Genomic DNA, 23,485 nt, shown 5'->3' on the forward strand with positions numbered 1-23,485 from the left:
TGGAAATTTTCGTTTTTATACAATTTGTAAATTAGTTTAACTGGTAGGTCACTATTGCTGTGGACGTCGCAGGTTGGTGACGTCACATGTTTACGCTGCCGGGCTTCCAAAGTACGACTCTAGCGACATGAACATGTCATCTGTTCAACCCTTTCAATTTGACCCGAGAGGAACATTAATGAGCATGACAGCACTGTCGATATTTCAGAAAAAGAGCAGCAAAAGCAAAATGAACAGGAAAGACTGGATGAGAATAGGAAAAAAAAACGTGTTCTGCCAAAATGTCCTACAAGTGGCGAATTTGACACCCAACGTACTACGGTGCGCTTTCAGCTTGTTTACCATTTTGGGCAAATGCATACAGGCAGAACATATCAAAGATGCCTTAAGAAAATACTTAAACGTAACAATGTCAAATAAGGGTGGTTTAAATGTGCTATGTGACGAATGTGGTCAAGAGAACAACAATAAGAAAACACAATGCTTAAAAGTAAGAGCGAAACACATGCAAAAAGTATTTTGAGGCAATGAAAAGGTTGTAAAAGCCTCAATAGAAACACAAATAGTAAGTGCTTGCCTCTTTTATGTGTGGATGTGTTTGACGTTTCGCTGCGCAGAAGGAATTGGAGTAACCTGGTAATGTTCGTCTAGTGGCAGTGACAAAATACGTCATCACCCCGAGCGTCCATTGCGCGCATAAAACATGGCGCCCTCCGTAGGTCAAAACATGTACTAAATATCATAGATTTTTAAATCAATGGCAATATTTTATGTGTTTCTAATAACATATTTTAGTACAAGAGTAAAATTGTGGCTTATTAGAGCCCATAAATCTAAGTCCAAGTTCCCTTTAAAGACGCAAACAAAATAGAATGTATGTAAATTAGGGCTGTTAAACGATTAAAATTTTTATTCGAGTTAATTACAGCTTAAAAATTAATTAATCATAATTAATCGCAATTAATCGCTATTCAAACCATCTATGAAATATGCCATATTTTTCTGTAAATTATATATATATTCTGTAAAATAAATTGTTGGAATGGAAAGATAAGACACAAGATGGATATATACATTCAACATAGGGTACATAAGGACTGTAGTGGGCATTTCACTCTACTGTCATTTAAATCTGTCTATGCTGTCCTCACTCCGAAGCTTCTACTTTTTCCAAAGCTAGAAAGCTAGTGAACGACGCCTTAATAATCAGACTTCTTCCTTTTTCATCAGATTTATTAATAAAATGGCCTCAAACCATTGTCCTCTTTAGACCGTCGTAAAACTACAAAAAAAAAGTACACAAGCATTGCATTAGCAACAACGTTAGCTTAGCACGCTATAAAGGTTCACTAAACATAAACAAAAAGTGCCTCATACAAAAAATATAACATTTCGCTTACTAACATAATATGTACATTCTTTCCAACAACCATACTTACGGACAAATCTTGTCCAAGATCATATAAGCACAACATTATAACGTAGGCGTCAGCCCGAGACGTCGTGCAGCCATATTGAACTGGCAAGAAAACAATAAACCATGTCGCAAAGCGACCACAAGAGTTCGCTGTTAGACAGCACAAAAAGCCTTGCTGTAAAACTTACCAAAAGGCAGAATACTGTCTGAGCGGGACATGTGCGTTAATTGCGTCAAATATTTTAACGTGATTAATTAAAAAAAATAAGTACCGCGCGTTAACGCGATAATTTTGACAGCTCTAATGTAAATATGACAACACAATGTAAACATTGGAGGATTGTTATTTTAATTCCAGAGATTTTACAATATAAATTTTTAAAAAATTGACATGCAAAGATGAAATAAAGAAAAATGTGTCATGTGGAGAACAGTTTTACATTTTGGGATTCACCCAAAGTTTTTCGCTGAAAAATGCATAAATTAGGGCCCTCCAGTAACAAAAAAATGCATGTTTTTGAATTATGAGACAAAGTTGGATTACTCAGGGAGAAACTATGCAAGCCCATGGGGAAGGTTAAGGGAGCTATGTCGTATTGTGTAAGAAGTAAAGGTTTTTGTCTGGTTATGCTAGCATTATTATCGTCATCACTACTCTTGTTATCATTGTTTTGCATTCACTATATAATATAAATTATTGGGAAACCTCTGAAAAAATATGGAATCACTGCTCTGGAGTATGATCATTTAAATGTCTATTTCTATCCAGTCAGCCACAGTTCATTTTCATTTTTCTTGAGCTCACTGTAGCCTTTCCGTCACAGACCTTGACTCCAGTTTCCAGACATATAAACCAAAAATTATTTGTCATCCGTTTAAGAAATATTGATTGAAATTTTCCATCTTAGCAGTTGGAGGTCTACAAAGAAAAGAAGAACAATTTAATGGATGACTACAGTCATTTTGCTTCTTGCTTTGTTTTTAGTGATTGCCAAAGCCAGGCATTTTGAATAAAAACGGTATTTTTGCCCCCTTTTTTCCCTCTCAAAAATTTAAATAATCATCGTTCAGTACCACGAAGTCCATAATTTTTTCGGCCATGCGCTGCATACTGTACAGTCTTTATTTAAATTGATGTTTTTTGTTTTTACCATGCCATTTGCAGCCAAGTTGGCATTGTCAATAAGAACCATATCTTGATGGCCTTACCTAGATAAACAAGTGAATAAATAAAAATGCAGGTTAATGTGCCACAACACCATCAGTGGCTGCGTACGCTTTTTAAAAAAACAAGTCTTGGGGAAAAAGAAACATGTGTGTCTATGTAACTCAATACATTAGTAAATGTGAGTAAACTTTTGAACATACCTGCCCACAAGGAACATGCAAAGTCCGGTTACTAGGAATGAAACGAGGATTCCCACCCACATCTCAGTGGAGAAGGGTGCGAGGAGGCTGAATGGGCTATCATCACTAACCAAGTCTTTGTGCAGAATAAAACTAATTCCTGTTTGCATGAAGGGGGTCGTCATGTCAACATACTGCTCTCTGATGGCGGTGAGGGTCAATGGTGCCACAGCTAGGTCAGCTTCCTAATGGATGATATTGTAAAACCATTAAATTGTGAAATTTTTCCAAACAGCTCTGAAATTAAAATGAAAAACCTTTTTTTTTTTTTTGCTGTATCTGACCTCAGTTTTTGCCCACAGCTTACCTACTTACTATGTTGTTACTTACTGTACACAACTCACCATATACTTTGTAAAAACTAAAGATGCACCGATACCGATACTAGTATCGGCGGGGGTGCCGATCCGGCCCGAAATGGTGGTATCGGCGAGTACCAACAAAGACGGCGCCGATACCATTTACCGGTCCATTATTATAACATTTGACCGCAGCCTTTTTTTTTTCTCCTGGCGCTCACTACACTCTGTCTCTGTGTTGTGTGATGACACGTGAACACCAAGCAGCTATCGCTATTGGCCTGCTCCAGACCAATGAGAACGGGCCAATAGCCACTCCTGACCAATGACAAGGCCGCTTGGCGACGCCGACATGGCGGCGGTCGGGAAATATTTCAAACTAGAAATCCCCTCAATTAAAATCAATGGCTGCATGCAAGATTTGCGGCCTGAAAGTTATGAGATGTGGAGTTAAATCGGCCAGTTTCAATACCTCGAACCTGATAAAACATTTGAAGACGAAACGTGAACAAACACAACGAGTTTGAGCCTGCAAGAGCAGGACTGCTATCCAGAGGAAGGGCGCTGGACCTGCGCAACAATCTCTGGTCAGTTCACTACGTCAACTTTACTTTGTCTTTTACTTAAAGAAATGCTGCAGTAATTTGGGAACTGTTTCCAAAGTAGGGTTGCCACCTTTCAGAAATAGAAATAAGGGACTCCTCCCCTCCCGAAAAAAGGAGGCTAATAGAGAGACGGGATGCTGTGATCAATCCCAACCAAACTTTTTAAAGAGACCCTGCCTCTAACTATTGACAGTATCTTAAATATAATAAATACCTCATTAGTTACTGGCTACGTGCCGCACTCCTTTAAATATGCAGTTATTAAACCGCTCTTGAAAAAACCTACTCTTGATCCTGATATTTTGGCCAATTATAGACCTATTTCTAACTTACCATTTCTCTCCAAAGTCCTTGAAAGAGTGGTAATTAAACAGCTCTGTCAGCACCTACAGGACAATAGTTTATTTGAACAGTTCCAGTCTGGCTTTCGAGCTCATCATAGCACTGAAACCGCATTAGTTAAAGTAACTAATGACTTGTTACTTGCCGCTGACGTTGGATTAGTCTCGATCCTGGTTCTGTTGGACCTGAGTGCAGCCTTTGACACAATCGACCATAATATCTTATTGCAGAGATTAGAATGTGACATAGGCATTAGAGGAGCAGCCCTCTGTTGGTTTAAATCATATTTATCTAATAGGTACCAGTTTGTCAATGTAAACCAGCAATCATCATCGTACTCTAGAGTTAGTTATGGTGTGCCGCAAGGATCTGTCCTCGGGCCCATCTTGTTTACGCTGTATATGCTTCCTCTAGGTAATATCATCAGAAAACATAGCATTAACTTTCATTGTTACGCTGACGACACACAACTGTATTTATCAATTAAACCTGAGCAGGTCAGGCAAGTAGAAAAACTAAGCGCCTGCGTCTGAGATATAAATACCTGGATGAGCACTAACTATCTTCTACTTAACCCTGAAAAGACAGAAGTCCTTATAATAGGCCCGAAAAGTGTTAGAGACTCTTTAGCTGCCCAGATAGTCACTCTGGACAATGTAAGTGTAGCCTCCAGCGCCACAGTTAAAAACCTAGGAGTTTTATTTGACCCTGACTTATCGTTTAAAGCACACATTAAACAAACCTGTAGAACGGCTTTCTTTCACCTGCGCAACATCGCCAAAATTAGAAATATTTTATCTAAAAGCGATGCAGAAAAATTAATTCACGCGTTCGTTACATCGAGATTAGATTACTGTAACTCCCTACTTGCAGCTTGTCCTAAAAGCTCTCTAAAAGGTCTTCAGCTAGTCCAAAACGCAGCAGCAAGACTTTTAACAGGAACCAATAGAAGAGAGCACATCACCCCTGTGCTCCAGGCACTTCACTGGCTTCCAGTCGAGTTTAGAATTAAATTTAAAATACTCCTTCTTACATTTAAGACCATTAATGGGTTGGGGCCACCTTATCTCACCGATGCTCTGGTTCCATACCGCCCCAACAGAACACTCTGATCTCAGAATGCAGGTCTACTGGTAGTTCCCAGGGTTTATAAAAGTACTGTCGGAGCTAGAGCCTTTAGCCACCAAGCCCCTGTTTTATGGAATCAGCTTCCAGCTAGTATTAAAGAAGCCGAGACAGTCTGCACATTTAAGATTAGATTAAAAACGTTCCTATTCGACAAAGCTTATGGTTAGGCTAGTTGAAGTCGTAGTAGACTCACAGTTTAGTCTAAGCTGCACTAGAAGCTATAAGGCTGGGGGCAGTACAGCCGCTGAGTTCTATCTCCTTTTCTTACTCTACCTACCACTTGTCTTACTTTATTTCTATTTTCCAATGTTAATATCTAGTTGTCTAGTCTCTTCATCACTAGTCACCCGGTGTCCCCTTTCCCCCCTCCCCTCTGGGGAGGGACTATTTTTCAGCTGCAGCCTCCTGACTGTCCGGACCCCTGGCTGGATAGACGTCCTCGCTGCTACCCCCGTCTCATCTGACTAGAGGGACCTCTTCTTGCTCCTTTACTCCACTGTATTTTTACGGACTATAACTTCGCTTGCTAATTCCCATTAGCAGTTCTGGGGGTCTGTCTATCCTTCCTGGGAGTGGATCTCTCCTGACTCTGGTACTCCCCAAGGTTTCTCATTTTTCTCCCAATTGACTCTGGAGTTTTGGGAGTTTTTCCTTGCCGGCATGGAGGGTCTTAAGGATAGGGGATACCCAGGACTTGAACTGTATCTATTCATCTTTGTTGGTTCATTTCTAATTGTGTATCATATTGCCTCTGTAAAGCCCTTTGAGACTTCTGTTGTGATTGAGGGCTATACAAATAAAATTGAATTGAATTGAATTATTGTTACTCATAATTGTTAGCGTCCGCAAATGCCGAAACAAGGTTGGACCTCGAAGCGGACAACAAGCGGGGGCTACGTACAAGGGTTTAATGATTGCAAACAAAAAATAACACGCGATCGCGGGATAGTAGAAATAACAAAAAGGAGTCCGTGACAGCAGGTCGACGAAGCTTAATACTAAAAACTCGAAGGTTAACTAAGACGATAGGCAGCGAGCCAAAAAGCCAAAATAAAAACACTCAAATACCTGCACAGGGTAGAGGTTACAAACGAGTGCAGCACACTAACAGGAAAAACCCAGTGCAGGGGCGTAACAAGCAAATGTAGCAAGACTATAGTGCGAGATGTCAAATGGCGATCATCAAAGCAAATATCTCGGCAGCCTTCTCTGAGCTCACCCATGCTTAAATGCTGCGTTGATGAGCCTGCATTGGATTCAGGTGCGACGTCAGGAACGCCCCCACTAACAGCCCAGCAACAAAACACAATCTAACCAGCAGCAGAATGTGATAATAATTTCATGAAAGTTGCACTGTTTGGCCTTTGAGAGGTTTAAAAAAGTTTACCCAGTTCATTCAGAGTTTATTATTATGAACTTATTTTTACTTTCTTACTGTTGGGCTAGTATTATACTTTGTACTAGTCTTTTTCCTATTTTGCAAAGTTAAGCAACAGCCTGACGAGCCTTGATAGCAATGATTTCACATCCAATTATGTAGCTCTTTGGGGGGGCGGGGGGGGGGGATTATATATATACAGTGCCTTGCAAAAGTATTCGGCCCCCTTGAACCTTGCAACCTTTCGCCACATTTCAGGCTTCAAACATAAAGATATCAAATTTTAATTTTTTGTCAAGAATCAACAACAAGTGGGACACAATCGTGAAGTGGAACAAAATTTATTGGATAATTTAAATTTTTTTAACAAATAAAAAACTGAAAAGTGGGGCGTGCAATATTATTCGGCCCCCTTGCGTTAATACTTTGTAGCGCCACCTTTTGCTCCAATTACAGCTGCAAGTCGCTTGGGGTATGTTTCTATCAGTTTTGCACATCGAGAGACTGACATTCTTGCCCATTCTTCCTTGCAAAACAGCTCGAGCTCAGTGAGGTTGGACGGAGAGTGTTTGTGAACAGCAGTCTTCAGCTCTTTCCACAGATTCTCGACTGGATTCAGGTCTGGACTTTGACTTGGCCATTCTAACACCTGGATACGTTTATTTTTTAACCATTCCATTGTAGATTTGGCTTTATGTTTTGGATCATTGTCCTGTTGGAAGATAAATCTCCGTCCCAGTCTCAGGTCTTGTGCAGATACCAACAGGTTTTCTTCTAGAATGTTCCTGTATTTGGCTGCATCCATCTTCCCGTCAATTTTAACCATCTTCCCTGTCCCTGCTGAAGAAAAGCAGGCCCAAACCATGATGCTCCCACCACCATGTTTGACAGTGGGGATGGTGTGTTCAGGGTGATGAGCTGTGTTGCTTTTATGCCAAACATATCGTTTTGCACTGTGGCCAAAAAGTTCAATTTTGGTTTCATCTGACCAGAGCACCTTCTTCCACATGTTTGGTGTGTCTCCCAGGTGGCTTGTGGCAAACTTTAAACCAGACTTTTTATGGATATCTTTGAGAAATGGCTTTCTTATTGCCACTCTTCCATAAAGGCCAGATTTGTGCAGTGTACGACTGATTGTTGTCCCATGGACAGACTCTCCCACCTCAGCTGTAGATCTCTGCAGTTCATCCAGAGTGATCATGGGCCTCTTGGCTGCATCTCTGATCAGTTTTCTCCTTGTTTGAGAAGAAAGTTTGGAAGGACGGCCGGGTCTTGGTAGATTTGCAGTGGTCTGATGCTCCTTCCATTTCAATATGATGGCTTGCACAGTGCTCCTTGAGATGTTTAAAGCTTGGGAAATCATTTTGTATCCAAATCCGGCTTTAAACTTCTCCACAACAGTATCTTGGACCTGCCTGGTGTGTTCCTTGGTTTTCATAATACTCTCTGCACTTTAAACAGAACCCTGAGACTATCACAGAGCAGGTGCATTTATACGGAGACTTGATTACACACAGGTGGATTCTATTGATCATCATCGGTCATTTAGGACAACATTGGATCTTTCAGAGAACCTCACTGCACTTCTGGAGTGAGTTTGCTGCACTGAAGGTAAAGGGGCCGAATAATATCGCACACCCCACTTTTCAGTTTTTTATTTGTTAAAAAAGTTTAAATTATCCAATAAATGTTGTTCCACTTCACGACTGTGTCCCACTTGTTGTTGATTCTTGACAAAAAAATTTAAATTTAATATCTTTATGTTTGAAGCCTGAAATGTGGCGAAAGGTTGCAAGATTCAAGGGGGCTGAATACTTTTGCAAGGCAATGTATATATATATGTGTATATATAAACGAGGTGGTATCGGTATGGTATCGGCCGATACTGCACAGCCAGGTATCGGTATCGGGGCCAAAAAATGGTATCGGTGCAACACTAGTAAAAACATAATGGTGTTTAAAAGAAACAAAACAAAAACATGTTAGTCATGCCTGTTTCCCTGTTTTACCCTGGAAACCCCGGTTTACAGACGTCGCACAACCATTTTTGTTTCAACCCATTCATCAAACGAAGGTAATTAATTATATTTATTATTCAAAATGTATGTCGTTTTAAGCTTAGAATCATTAATTGATGTCTCATATTTCGTTATAAAATAAAAAAAAAAAAAAAAACTTAAAAAAATTATTCACTCACATATTTTAAACTTTTAACCAAATTATGTCACAATGAAAAAAAGGGCTTCTGTAAAAAAGTCACGGATATCTACCTCATAACTATCGCTTAATTGTATTTTTTTTTGTTACTGTCGTATTTTCTCCAAAATGTTAGATGATAATCGTTCCAAACAAAGAAAATTTGGGGAAAAAATGTTTAAAAGGGAATCAAAAAGAAAATCTCCACCACTACTTGATGTCTGTGATTTCTGCATCGCGACCCTTGTTATATTACCATGTTTCACCCATAAAATCCCCCAAAAATCCAGCTGTGGTCATTCACATCTCTGTCTTGACACTCCCTGATACATGGAGTTTTTGGATCGAAACAAGGTAAGTACGCGATAATATCTCGTTAAAGTCATGGCGTCTGTAATTCTGCCCTCACGTGTTCTCACCTCCAGATAGGGTTTTGCTGTTTAAAAAACATAAAAAAAAAAAAGCCCTCCTGTTCAAAATTTTTCTTCCCCCAGAAAATTGAGGTTTTGAGCTTTCCAATCATGTATCACACATGCATATCGGACAATTTTGAAATTTGGCCAAATTGGGGGTCTCAGAGCGGAACCTCAAGTCACCTAAATGTTTTCCGCCATATATACTATATACTGTATATATACACTGTGTATATCTATATATACTGTGTATATATATATATATATATATATATATATATATATATATATATATATATATATATATATATATATATATATATATATATATATATATATATATACTGTGTATATATATGTGTATATATATATACGTATATGTATACACTGTATAACAAGCATACGTACGTATATGTTAAGTACAGGGATTTTTAAACGGATAAACAACACATTTATCATGTGCATTCCAGCAGAGAGAGCCTTGTTTAATAAATTGACATAAAAAATAGCCCCCCCCCACAGATTTTAAACTTTTCTGATTTGTAATACTGCAGAAAAAGCCATTATTTCCAGGAAATGGCCACCCAAAATGGGGCAGACATTTTATCAGTGCTGCTAATAGCCAATAAAACGCATGTATCCCAGATTGTGTTTGTAATTTGTGTCATTTTTTTTAAAAATTAATTTTTCTATTATTGCATGTCGAAAAACATTTTTTGGGCAGTTGCCACTCAAATGGTCATTTATACTAAGTGTAAGAAAACGGGGATTTTATCATTCAAAATCTTGATTGAGTGATAGAGAAAGCCTTTAACCAATTTTGGATTCTGCACCTAAACATTTGTTACAAACAATTGTCAGACCTAAAACAACAAAAATTGAATTCCCCAGTGTAATTAATTAGTCCAAACTAATCAATTTTTAAAAATTTGTGACATCATTTAGTTACAGTAAATGTGCATGCCTGGTTTATAAACTTAGGTGCTTACCCCTCTGATGACTTCCCCAATCATTCCATTCCAGTTTCCCTTGGAATCCATGCCTCCATAGCGATTGTCCTTGACTAGCTGAATTTTATAGGTGAAGCCGAGCATTTCACCGAGCTCAGAGATCAGGTCGATGCAATAGCCCTCCAGCTCGCCGCCCGAGCCTTTGGTCATTGCATATGGATCTTGCTGAAAACCATAAAGTAATTTTATTTTTATTCATTTGGCTGCCATTGACATTACTCGATTACTTTTTAACTAGCATTCTCAGTAATAAACAAAAGATGATCATCTCATTCTCAGTAGAACCAGCATATGACAGCTGTAACGTTATCACTAGAAATAGTGGTAAAACAACAAATGGGTGACTTTTTAAATGTTAAAAGTATAGACAACAAAGTTGTAGTATAAAAAAAAAAAAAAAAAAAAGGTAAAATACTGGAAAATATGCTTCACGGATTGTTACAGTTTTTAAAAAAGTGGAAAACTCAAACATACGTATAAAACAATGGTGGCTGACGACCGAGCTAATAAAGACTGCTTATACCGTGCTGGCCGAAAGTATTGGCACCCCTGCAATTCTGTCTGATTATACTTTATTTCTCCCAGAAAATTAGTCCAATTACAAATGCTTTGGTAGAAATATTTTAATTTATTTTGCTTGCAATGAAAAAACACAAAAGAGAATGAAAAGAAATTTAAATCATTATCACAAACTTTCAAAAATGGGCCGGACAAAAGTATTGGCACCCTCAGCCTAATAATTGGTAGCACAACCCTTAGACAAAATAAATGCATACAACCGCTTCCAGTATCCATCAAAGTGTTTCTTACAATGCTCTGCTGGAATTTTAGACCATTCTTCTTTGGCAAACTGCTCCAGGTCTCTGAGATTTGAAGGGTTCCTTCTCCAAACTGCCGTTTTCAGATCTCTCCACAGGTGTTCTATGGGATTCAGGTCTGGACTCATTGCTGGCCACTTTAGAAGTCTCCAGTGCTTTCTCGCAAAGCATTTTCTAGTGCTTTTTGAAGTGTTTTGGGTCATTGTCCTGCTGGAAGACCCATGACCTCTGAGGGTGACCCAGCTTTCTCATGTTGGGCTCTATATTATGCTGCAAAATTTGTTGGTAGTTTTCAGACTTCATAATGCTATGTACACGGTCAAGTAGTCCAGTGCCAGATGCAGCAAAGCACCCCCAAAACATCAGGGATCCTCTGCCATTTTTGACTGTGGGGATCGTGTTCTTTTCTTTGAAGACCTCATTTCCCCCCCCTGTAAACTCAATGTTGATGCCTTTTCCCAAAAAGCTCTACTTTTGTCTCATCTGACCAGAAAACATTCTTCCTTTGGCTTTCTCAGGTAAGTTTTGATAAACTCCAGCCTGGGTTTTTTTATGTCTCTGGGTCACAAGTGGGGTCTTCTTGGGTATCCAACAATAGAGTCCCTTTTCATTCAGATGCCGACTGATATTATGGGTTGAGACTGTTGTATCCTCAGACTGTAGGACAGCTTGAAATTGTTTGGCTGTGAGTCGAGGTTCTTTATCCACCATCCGCAAAATCTTTCGTTGAAATCTCTCGTCAACTTTTTTTCCCGTCCACATCTAGGGAGGTAAGCCACAGTGCTATGTGCTTTACACTTATTGATGGCACTGCACATGATAGACAGAGGAACATTCATGTCTTTGGAGATGGATTTGTGGCCTTAAGATTGCCCATCTTTCCTGACAATTCCTCAGACAGTTCTTTGGTCTTCTTTCCTTTCTCCGTGCTCAATGTGGTACACACAAGGACACAGGACAGAGGTTGAGTCTACTTTAATCCACGTTAACTGGTTGCAAGTGTGAGTTAGTTATTGTCACCACCTGTTATGGGCTACAGGTAGGTAACAGGTGCTGTTAATTACACAAATTAGAGAATCATCACATGATTTTTCAAAGGGTGCTAATACTTTTGTCCCGCCCATTTTTGGAGTTTTGTGTAAAATGATAATGATTTTATTTTTCCTTTCTCTTTTGTGTTTTTTCATTGCAAGCAAAATCAATGGAAGATATTACTACCAAAGCATTTATAATTGCAATCATTTTCTGGGAGAAATTGAGCATTATCTGACAGAATTGCTTTTGGCCAGCAGTGTAGGTGCACAATACAGGATTGGTGATACTGCAACTAGATCATTGGAGGACCTGCAGGAAAAGAACTTTAAGTGGCAGGTGACGAGTCCTCTGCAGAAGTATATCTTATTTTTAATTTTCATGCAAGATGTTTTCAATGTAATATTGCCAACATTTATGAATAACAGTTAAAAGAGCCGTGATATGAGGGAGGACTTTTCTCAATGTATAAACACACTGGAAAAGAAATTTCTAATTTGGTAATGCATTGACAGCATCCACAAAGACTATTTAATTGCTTCATCCATTTTAATTTCAATTACAGAATAAATATACAGTGATCCCAGGTTTTTCTTGGTTAATGGGAACCAGAACCCGCCGCGATCAGAGAAAAACCGTGCCCCAAACCATCCAACGCAGAGAAGATATATCAATTGGTGCCACTACGCACAGTCATGGTTGCACTTCCCATCATGCATTTGGGCAGAACAGTTAAATGGCTACATTATCATTTACTGAAAGCTCAACAAATACACTAGATGGCAATATTTAGTCACAATATACAAAGTCACATTTATCCTATAAGAATTACAAGTCTTTTTATCCGTGGATCCCTCTCACAGAAAGAATGCTAATAATGTAAATGTCATCTTGAGGATTTATTGTCATAATAAACAAATACAGTACTTATGTACTGTATGTTGAATGTAGATATTCGTCCGAGTTTTATTAATTTTTTTCTTAATACATTGCCAAAATGTATATGATCGGGAAAAATTATCGGGAATGATTGGAATTGAATCGGGAGCAAAAAAAAAAAGCAATCGGATCGGGAAATATCGGGATCGGCAGATACTCAAACTTAAACGATCAGGATCGGATCGGGAGCAAAAAAACACGATCAGAACAACCCTAGTTTATATATTTAAATGTTCAGATATTAAAATTTGAATGAGGCAAAAGCCATGCTTTTACTCTCAAATAATACATTGTTATAATCATTTGTTTAGGATGTACTGTAATTATATTCTGTATATTACTATATAAATTAATTTGGTGTTCAAAAAGTCTTTTTTCAAACTTGAGTCTTAAAAACAGGGGGTCGTCTTATAATCAGGGACGTCTTACATTCGGGCCAATACAGTATGTATTTTTTAACAAATTGTTTTTAAGCACTTCAAATGTAACAATTATGATAGTAATATTTAAGTTTTAAACATGTTACTACCCTACCTTTTAAACAAGAACTTTATTAAATGCTTCATTGAGAGAGTCCACTCAAATCCACTCAAGCTGCTCACTTACACACAATGAGTTGCCACAGCAACTGTTTAACAAGTTAAACGATGATTGACGCATGTGGCACTTTGAAGTTCGCTTCTCTGGCAAGATCAAACATTAAACGTCTGTCAATCATTATTAACTTTCATAAGCAACTCCAGTGCAGTCCTTGACGAACAAAGAGCAGGGAGAGGAAGGGAGCGTGAGACTACGAGATCGGTTTGGGACAGCTCATCTGTATTTATTTATTTGTTTTTTTAATTGAAAAGAATCCGCGATGGACTGAGGGCGTGGAGTTTGAAGCACGAAGTAGCGAGGGATAACTGTATACACGCGAAAAGACTTATCTTTGGCCCGGTCAATGGAGCCACGTGCTAAATAACGTAGCCCAACCACGCCAAATGATGCCAGATCTTTTTTTGCTTCTCTTGTTGGCTTGAATCCATTGTGATTCCTAACGACGTTTTTTTTTTTTTTTTTGCCTGCGGGATAGACATAATTCAGACTGTTTGTCAGAGCTGTGGCAACCTGGACGAAGACTGGAAACTGGTCTCATGATTGGCTGATGATGAATACGGAAGCAAAACCGAAACAAATTTGCAATGCGTAAATTGTCTTTTAAAATTGGAAAATCTCCGCTTAACCTTGAGAACCATTTTAGAGGTATTTTCGAAAAACATGTTTCTTTAATGTCTATTGAAATTTTATGGCCATTTCATGTCTAATTGAAGGGCAAATCCTACTTTTACTTCCTCAAAACAGAAAAGGACAACTGAAACTAGACTGGGCTGTTGGCTCAATAGTCAGCACGCTCAACTGCGTGCTAATGCGGATTCAAATCTTCTTCTCCCCCCTTTTTTTTTCTTTCTTTTTTTTTGAAACGAAACAATTCTGGTAACCAAATTTTCCAGTATTTTACTGTAAATTTAGTTCTTTTTTCTAACAGTGTAAGACTTTACACTTAGGAACAAAAAACAAATACCTTTATTGTAGTGACAGATAATTCCTTGGTGCCTAGAATGAGGGAGGGGGAAAAAAACAGCATTTCTCTTAAGAACAAGTCAAAGTTTACCAAGAAAGCTCAAATGTAGTTCGATTTGAAAGTCCAATGGCTTCTATTGCTGCTTTGTGTCTTTTTGGCTTTTCTCTCGCTGTAGCGGTAAATAAGCTTAGCAGCCACTGAAGGACAAAAGAAGCCTTGTATACAATAATACACAGCATTTGACTATCTGGGAATCAAAGTGAGAGAACTCTTTGGAAAGATCCTTTTCCAACCCTTCTTCTCAGCATGTAAACAAGAGCAGGAATCCGCCCCCCGATACTCATTGCGCCGTGCCTTCTGTCTGAATAGTGGCCGGTGACACTCCCAGCATGACTTACATCAGAGGAGGGCAGTGGGGATCAGGAGGTGCCAGCGGTGCATGTTCCTCTTAATTTCACACGCCAACAAAAGTCAGCACGGAAGGGTCATACGAAGCTCATGACACCCGTGACCCTCCTCCAGAGAGGCTGGGAAGACCAATGATCAGCGGAGATGCCTGTCAGTTTATCGCCTGCCTGACTACAGGGGTTTGGGTAATTGATTTATCACAGTGCTTTCTAGAACACAGCACGACGCAAGCCCCTCCACTGGTGAGAAATGGGGTCCTGCCCAGTGGATTGTGCATTGACAGGACCCCTACAGTCTGGCTGGGTCAGCTGGAGGAAGACTCACATTCAAGAAAACTGGTTGGGAGCAAGACCTTTTTTCAAAAGGTCAGCCAAAGCTCAACACGTCTGCGATAGTGAGCTTGAGACGTGCTGGAACTGTAACTTGGTGTAGAATGCTTTGTAAAAGTTAATTCATTGGCTACCATTGACGGCAATAGACATTCGATCCATTGGAGAGGCTGGTAAATAGGGTTTTAAACTAGGGTTAGGGTTCCAAATGAGGGTTTTAAGCTGCAGTTGGGATTCCAAAGAAGGGTTTTAAACTACAGTTAGCATTTCAAATCAGGCTTTCTAACTTGGGTTAGGTAACAAATAGAGATGATCGATCGGATCCGATCACGTCATTTTCAAAGTATCGGTATCGGCAAAAAAATATCGGACATGCCTTTTTTAAAATATATACATATAATTTTAATTAAATCGTTTTCTAATTGTATTTAACGTTACAGACATAATATGTTACACTCATCCAGAGTCTTTAGTTTAGGCTTAAGGTAGTGTTATCAAATTTATCCCGTTAACGGCGGTAATTAATTTTTATAAAATGTATCACGTTAAAATATTCAACGCAATTAACGCATGCGCTGCTCGACCCACTCACGCATTGTCGCATTCAATCTGTATTGGCGCCATTTTACCTATATATAGAGCTAAACGGCAGCGCAAAATGAGTAGAGTGAATTTTGGCAGCCATTGATACATTTTTTTAATTGGCTAAAGCCGTACAATCCCTCTCCCTACGATTAGAAATATCGTGGGAAGCAATGTGGGGAAGAAATGTAATAATTGATCTTTTTCTTAACACTCTGCTATTTCCCAACGCAGAGAAGATATATCAATTGGTACCACTACGCACAGTCATGGGTGCACTTCCTATTATGCATTTGGGCACAACAGTTAAATGGCTGCAGTATCATTTACTGAAAGCTCTACAAATACACTAGATGGCAATATTTAGTCACAATATACAAAGTCACATTTATCCTTTAAGAATTACAAGTCTTTCTATCCGTGGATCCCTCTCACAGAAAGAATGTTAATAATGTAAATGCCATCTTGAGGATTTATTGTCATAATAAACAAATACAGTACTTATGTACTGTATGTTGAATGTATATATTCGTCCGAGTTTTATTCAATTTTTTCTTAATGCATTGCCAAAATGTATATGTTTGGGAAAAATTATTGGGAATGATTGGAATTGAATCGGGAGCAAAAAAAAAAAAGCAATCGGATCGGGAAATATCGGGATCGGCAGATACTCAAACTAAAACGATCGGGATCGGAATGGGAGCAAAAAAAAATGATCGGAACAACCCTAGTTACAAATTAGCAGAGGTTGGTAGTAACACGTTACATGTACTCCGTTACATTTCCTTTAGTAACTTTTTGAGAAAAATGTACTTCTAAAGCCCCTTTCATAAATATATCCTTGTAAATTCCCTTGTAAGGTGACGCGGGATTTACTCGCGTCATTGCTTTCACACATGTAGAGATGTACGGAGAATGACGTGGGTAGGAAACTTTCACAGACTTGTCCCGTGTTGCCCTCTGGCGCTCTCTGTGCGGGGAAAGTTGCTGGCGCGATTTTATAACCCGGACATTACGTTATTTTTGGTCGGCATCGGTTGTCACAATGTTGGTCAAATCGTGTTTTGTTGCAGAGTAAGTGTTCCAGACGTCGTAACTGCAGCCAATTCAAGCTCATCAAGACTGTATTTAAGACCAGGCAATCCAAGAGAAGGGTGTTGACATATTACTTGACACTCGCCCTTGTTTCGAAATCCCCTACGTTCTGCTAGTATTTGAGTGCAGTGTATTTGTTTTGTTGTTTAATCGGCTCTTTGCCTACTGCTAAGGTAAGTATTATTGATCCCCGTCGACCTACTGTCACGGATCCATTGTATTATTCCCCATTTTCCGCGATCGCGTGTATCTTTGTTTGTATTTAAAAAACCCTTGAACGGATCCCTCTGTTGTTTTGTGCTTTGAAGTACAATCTCGTTTCCGCATTAGCTTACCTTAACATTGGCAACAAAATAAACCACACATTTCCAAAGATGGACGATTGACTCTCTTCCTCGGCTCTACGATCCCGTAGCAATTTAGTTTTCAGTTTAATTTAGCTGTTTCCAGCTTGCTATGTTGATGTTTGTTTACCGCTTTTCGTCTTACTCCGAAGAGAGACGAAGTGATCATCGGCCCGCCATGATATTTGCGTCATCAGTCATCGTGCTGTTACCTGGGAATTTAACGCCTGCTTTCTTTCACGCCGCTTCCCAGGAAAGTCCCGGACCTGATACTAAGGCTCGGTTCATACTACAGGTCTTAATGCACAAATCCAATTTTTTCGTGTTTTTCCGACTCGAGTCAGGCATTAACTTGACGGTCTGAATGAGACAAGTCGCATAGAAGTGGACCATTTCAAATCCAATCTGAGTCACTTTCGTATGTGGTTCAAATCCGATCTAGGCTACATTTTTTCAGAACGTGACTGGCGGTCTTAACTGTCAAGAATCCCAAATCGGAATTCATGCAGCAATTACGTCAGCAAAGAGCTGGAGGCACGGAGGACGGCAGCCATGTAGGCATTAGCGCCTAGCTTGAACTCTGCTTTTAAGCACGAAGCTGGCTTGACCACAGTCATAAAAAAATAAAATGAAGAAAAGAATAAGCCTTACTGTGCAATTTTCAATTTTCATTCTGTGCGCCGATTGAGCAAAATTTCAATATTGCACACATGGCCGAGTCGGGGCAAACTGACGCACTAATGTCATTTCACGCACAAACGTCAAGACTCATATATGTGCGTGTATGCGTTCTATCAGTCTATATAAACTTTGAATATAAGACTAAACGGGGATTATTAATGTCGGTTATTTGTGTCCTCTTTTTGGAAATCAAAATATGATCACTCTGGAATGACATACAGCTAGCATGTGTAATTTGTTTTGATGCTTCTACACATGCGGGCCTCTTGGCTTAGCGCATTTCGGACTGCGAATTAGTGCGCATGCGTGATACTTGAACGGTCTCAATGAACAAAGGAATTCTGAACAGGCACGCCAAAAAAACAGATATGGCAAAAAAAAAAAAATCGGATTTTTGCATTAAGACCTGTAATATGAACCTAGCCTAAGACGCGACCCGTGAAATGTCCACGTAATCGCCGCGTCAGTTGACCCGGGAAATTGTTTTCACATACAACTGCTGCGCGGTTAAATCCCGCGAAAATTCCGGTGTTTCAGAGTGTGTGAAAGGGGGTTTACGAGTAGTTTTACTAAGCTATAGTTTTTACTTTTTCTTGAGTAGATTTGTAAAGGAAAAAAACGCTACTCTTACTCCGCTACTTTGAGCTACACAAGAGTCGTTACATTTTTCCTCTTTATTTTTTTTCACTGGATACTTTTTTTCTTGAACTTGAGTACATTTTTGGATGACTACTATAACTTTTACTTGAGTAATATTATTTTGAAGTAACACTACTCTTACCTGAGTACAATTTTGGCTACTCTACCCACCTCTGCAGATTAGGTACAAATTCCAAACGAGGGCGATAGTATGGAGTCACAGGAGTGCCAAATTTAAAAATAAATAAATAAATGAATAGTTAAATAAATGAATGAATAAATAAATAAATATAAAGAGAAATAAATATATAAATAAATAAATGAATAGTTAAATAAATGAATGAATAAATAAATATAAAGAGAAATAAATATATAAATAAATAAAAATATAATTTTGGTCATTAACAACCACAAACGGAAAAAACAATGACAATATTTTTCATTGACTTTAACTTTCTGTCATTGAACACCACAAATGGAAAAAACAATGACAATTATATTTTTTGCCTTTTCTGTTTGGATTTCACATTGTCATTGTCATTTGTCGATCGCCTTTCCTCTTTGGGAATGTAAATGGCAAATTCGCAGAGAAACGGTCTGTCGGCCTTTCCAACCAGGAATAGTAGTCGATAACTGATTATTCCTGGTTTAACTTTCCGCACATGTGCCGTACGGCTACCCAAGCGCGACCGTGGCTGTTTTGTGTGACTGCACTACGCCACTTCCTCCAATGTCGTCATGATTATAAACGGGAAGATTCGGATATAGAAAATAATTATTCTTTGAATGGTCTGGCCTGTGTGTCGAATAATATATTTTATAATATATCTTTTTTACCGGTCTAGAAAAATGTATTTCTATCGTTGAATCTATCACGTAAAAAGTCTATCCATATCCAAATCTATCCAGTCTATCCTATCCATAAAAACCGCACGTGCAACTCGATAACCGTCGTCACTTTCCTTCAGGTAGACTAGGAATACCGTAATTTCCCGAATATAACGCGCACTTTTTTCCCCCAAAATCAACTTGTAAACTCATGGTGCGCATTATAAACGGGTACATGGATGGAGACAGAAATATATATGTATTACATATATATATAAACCGATTTTTTTTCATTGACACGGCCCCGTTGTGTTGAAGAAACGTATGCGGCGACCCGTTGCCGACCATTACAGTACGTGACGTCACCATTTTGTTTCGGTAATACTTCACACTAATCGGCCGAATGATTTCGTCTGTGTTAAATTCTGCTTTTTTCACTCTTCATAAAGCACAGAATTTAGTTTCTTGAACTCATTTGAGTCGACGTTTATTGCAGCTCCACAATTCGGAGCATAACAAATGTAAGGACACACACTTCCTGTGTCCGTCAACTATATCGGTCCCTCGGGAAACTCAAACCCAAATAACAATAGTTCAGTAGTTTTACCGTATCAATCCATGGAAGAAACATTTATTCATCATGAGGAAACGAGCAAGTTATACAGCAGCCTTTAAAAGAAAAGTCACATCCGTTTTGTTTTCTCCTAGATTCTGGTAAGTTGGAGAAGTTGTCAAATCATATTATTACCGTAAATATTGTCAGTTTACGGTAATGTTTTGAACTACCAATGTGCTATGCTTGTGCTGTGTTTCACCAGTCAGTAAAATGACATCTCTGTATCTGTACACGAGCTCTGTTTTCTTGTATTCTTCTATTTATTGGTGCTAAAATTAGGGTGCGCGTTATAAACGGGTACAATAATTTTCCCCAAATTTTACAAGTAAATTTGGGGTGCGCATTATACACGGGTGCGCCTTATATTCGGGAAATTACGGTAATCAGTTATCGACTACTATTCCTGGTTGGAAAGCCCCGCCCAACGCCATTTGAATGACAGACCGTTTCTCTGCGCATTTGCCATTTACATTCCCGAAGAGGAAAGGCGATCGACAAATGACAATGACAATGTAAAAGCCAAACAGAAAAGGCAAAGGTAAAAAATACAATTGTCATTGTTTTTTCCGTTTGTGGTTGTGGTCTTGTGGTTTGTGGCAAAAGTAAATGTCAATGACAAAGTATACCGTTATATTTTTATTTATTTATATATTTATTTCTCTTTATATTTATTTATTAGTTCATTTATTGACCTATTCATTTATTTATTTATATATTTATTTCTCTTTATATTTATTTATTCATTAATTTATTTATTTTTAATGTTGGCACTCCTGTGACTCCATACGATAGTTTCAAATGAGGGTTTACACCAGTGCTTCATCCATCATGTCGTTCACATTTTGACACGATGAGACCAAAGACGACATCTAACAATTGTGAGGCTTCAAACAGAATGTTCTCACAGAAAAGGAACACATTGTCACCTGTACGTGAGATGCAGAGAGGGAAAAGCATGGTACTGGTCTATGGAAATGTATCGTTATGTTTGCCATTGAACTTGCTAGAGAACAAAGGTTTTGCAAAAACTACATAAACAGAAGAGACAGACAAGCATGCTTTTCAAAAGTCTAGAAGGGGGTCGAATTAAGTTCACCAATAAAAGTTATAGTGCTTTTTCAGGCTCAACCTGATATTTCCGACAATATCAAAAATATCCCTGACTTGAGAAAAGCATATTCCAGTTTCTGCTGAGTAGTTTTTCCACAGGGAGGGATGTATGGAAACCACTTTTATACCTGCAATGAACTCTGACTTATTCAAGAAAATAATGCCTTTTTAACAGGCCTTGACAAAGAGCAAGTTATTAAAAATGTGGTTGGGTACAATGTATTGTATATGGATTGCTATCGTCCTGATAAAATCACGATGTTGTTTTCGTTTTTTTTTTTTTTTTTACTTAAGAAGCAGTTCAGTGGATAGTCCTTGTCTTGAAAATACGTTTTCCCCAAACAAGGAATGAATGAATAAAAAAAAAAAAAAAACTAATGCTTGAAAATGTTTTGGCTTTTCATCAGTTTGACTATACTAAACAACAACAAAAAATATCAATTGGTCAACAATAATACTCATTGAATGTTCAATAATTGTTTTTCTGTTATGTTATTCATATAAACAGTGTTATTGAGCAAAAATCTTACCTGCAGCGAATGCCCATCTACTTAGGGCTGCTACACTCAAGACAAAAGCTATGCAGCCTTTCATAGTGTCAAAAACCTGAAAAACGACACATATTTAACGGTAACGCTAACATGGCTGTCTGGGAAAAAAATGACTAATTTCATCTGAGAGTAAATTTTGCACTCACCTTTTATGTGTTGAATTAAAAAACAAAGGCACGACAAGAAGTCAAGGAACTCGTCAACAAACGTTGAAAGTGGTATGTGTTGTTGTGCACTGACGACAGTAGTGGGTGAATTTAAATGTGGGAGGACAGAGGGAGGGCCTAAATGGGGGAAACCTAGGACTTGTTTGCTGAGACGGAGGCTGTATAAAGTCTCAAGACAGATGTCTTTGTCTTGTCTGGAAATTCGATTATTTGGAAAGGGTATCTTGGTAAATTCTGTATTTAAAAAAAAACATTTTTGAGAAAGTAAAGCAGTTTATATCAGCTCGGGTTTTCATTTTGGCAGAAAATCAAATAAAAAAATCACTATAACTGATATTACAGACATTTTTCTCCACCTAATGATTTTTCAAACATAAATTATTTGTCATAATATTCCATGAATTCTGATTTAAAAAAAACAACAAAAAAAACGGTTAGTAATGCATGTTTTTTTTATGGGATAAACTTTTTAGGACGTGGATATTTTTTACAGCACACAAAGTACACATAACTAAGGATGGTCACAGTATTTTTTTGCACACTACCACTGACAACACTGATACTAAGTACAGAGGTGGGTGGATAGCCAAAAATTTTACTCAAGTTGGAGTAGCGTTACTTCAAAATAATATTACTCAAGTAAATGTAAAAGTAGTTATCCAGAAAATGTACTCAAGTACAGTCCCAGACAAAAGTCTTGTCGCTTATCCATTTTGTAGAAACAATTGCTAATAACCTGACTTTTAATTATTCAATTGGTTTCACAAATGGCTTATATGAAAGCTTAGACCCTCCCGAATGATGTTGAATGTATATTTGTTTCACTGAAAAAAGATTTATCATTTAATGAAGACATAAAAGTCAAATTTTGGCAAGACAACATTACAACATATCTTACATTCCTAACCATAAAAAGGGACAAATTCTGCAGCAGGATGGTGCTCCATCGCATACTTCAATCTCTACCTCAAAGTTCCTCAAGGCAAAGAAGATCAAGATCCTCCAGGACTGGCCAGCCCAGTCACTAGACATGAACATCATTGAGCATGTCTGGGGTAGGATGAAAGAGGAAGCGTGGAAGACAAAACCCGAGAATGTTGATGAACTCTAGGAGGCATGCAACACTGCTTTGTTTGATGTTTCTGATGACTTCATCAATAAATTGTATGAATCCTTGCCGAACCACATGGATGCAGTCCTTCAAGCCCATGGAAGTCAAACAAAATGTTAAATTTGATTCTAACAGCGGCACTACTTAATTCGCTTATGTAGCATATTTTTGTATTTAAAGTACATTTTTGTTCAATTTTCACACAACATTCTGTAAGCGAGAAAACTTTTGTCTTGCCAAAATTTGACCTTTATGTCTTCATTAAATGATAAATCTTTTTTCAGTGAAACAAATATATTTTTCTACATTCAACATCATTTGGGAGGGTCTCAGCTTTCATATGAGCCATTTCTGAAACCAATTGAATAATTAAAAGGCAGGTTATTAGCAATTATTTCTACAAAATGGATAAGCGACAAGACTTTTGTCAGGGACTGTACAGGTAAAAAAAAGTATCCTGTGAAAAGAATACTCAA

General features: G+C 38.3%; 1 protein-coding gene across 1 annotated transcript in view; it reads right to left on the reverse strand.

The window, feature by feature from the left end:
- LOC130912239 (probable glutamate receptor) overlaps positions 1-21,993 on the reverse strand; it is a 28,013-nt gene extending 6,020 nt beyond the window's left edge. Inside the window, exons 1-5 of the mRNA XM_057830166.1 lie at positions 21,878-21,993; positions 21,711-21,786; positions 14,549-14,580; positions 10,175-10,360; positions 2,786-3,009 (exon numbers count right to left, since the gene is read on the reverse strand). Coding sequence (XP_057686149.1) covers positions 2,786-3,009; positions 10,175-10,360; positions 14,549-14,580; positions 21,711-21,774 — 506 coding nt within the window. The 5' untranslated portion in view covers positions 21,775-21,786; positions 21,878-21,993. The remainder of the gene's footprint in view (positions 1-2,785; positions 3,010-10,174; positions 10,361-14,548; positions 14,581-21,710; positions 21,787-21,877) is intronic.
- Between the last annotated feature and the right edge of the window lie 1,492 nt (positions 21,994-23,485).

Source organism: Corythoichthys intestinalis, chromosome 2 (genome assembly GCF_030265065.1).
Source record: "Corythoichthys intestinalis isolate RoL2023-P3 chromosome 2, ASM3026506v1, whole genome shotgun sequence".
Classification (NCBI taxonomy): domain Eukaryota; kingdom Metazoa; phylum Chordata; class Actinopteri; order Syngnathiformes; family Syngnathidae; genus Corythoichthys; species Corythoichthys intestinalis.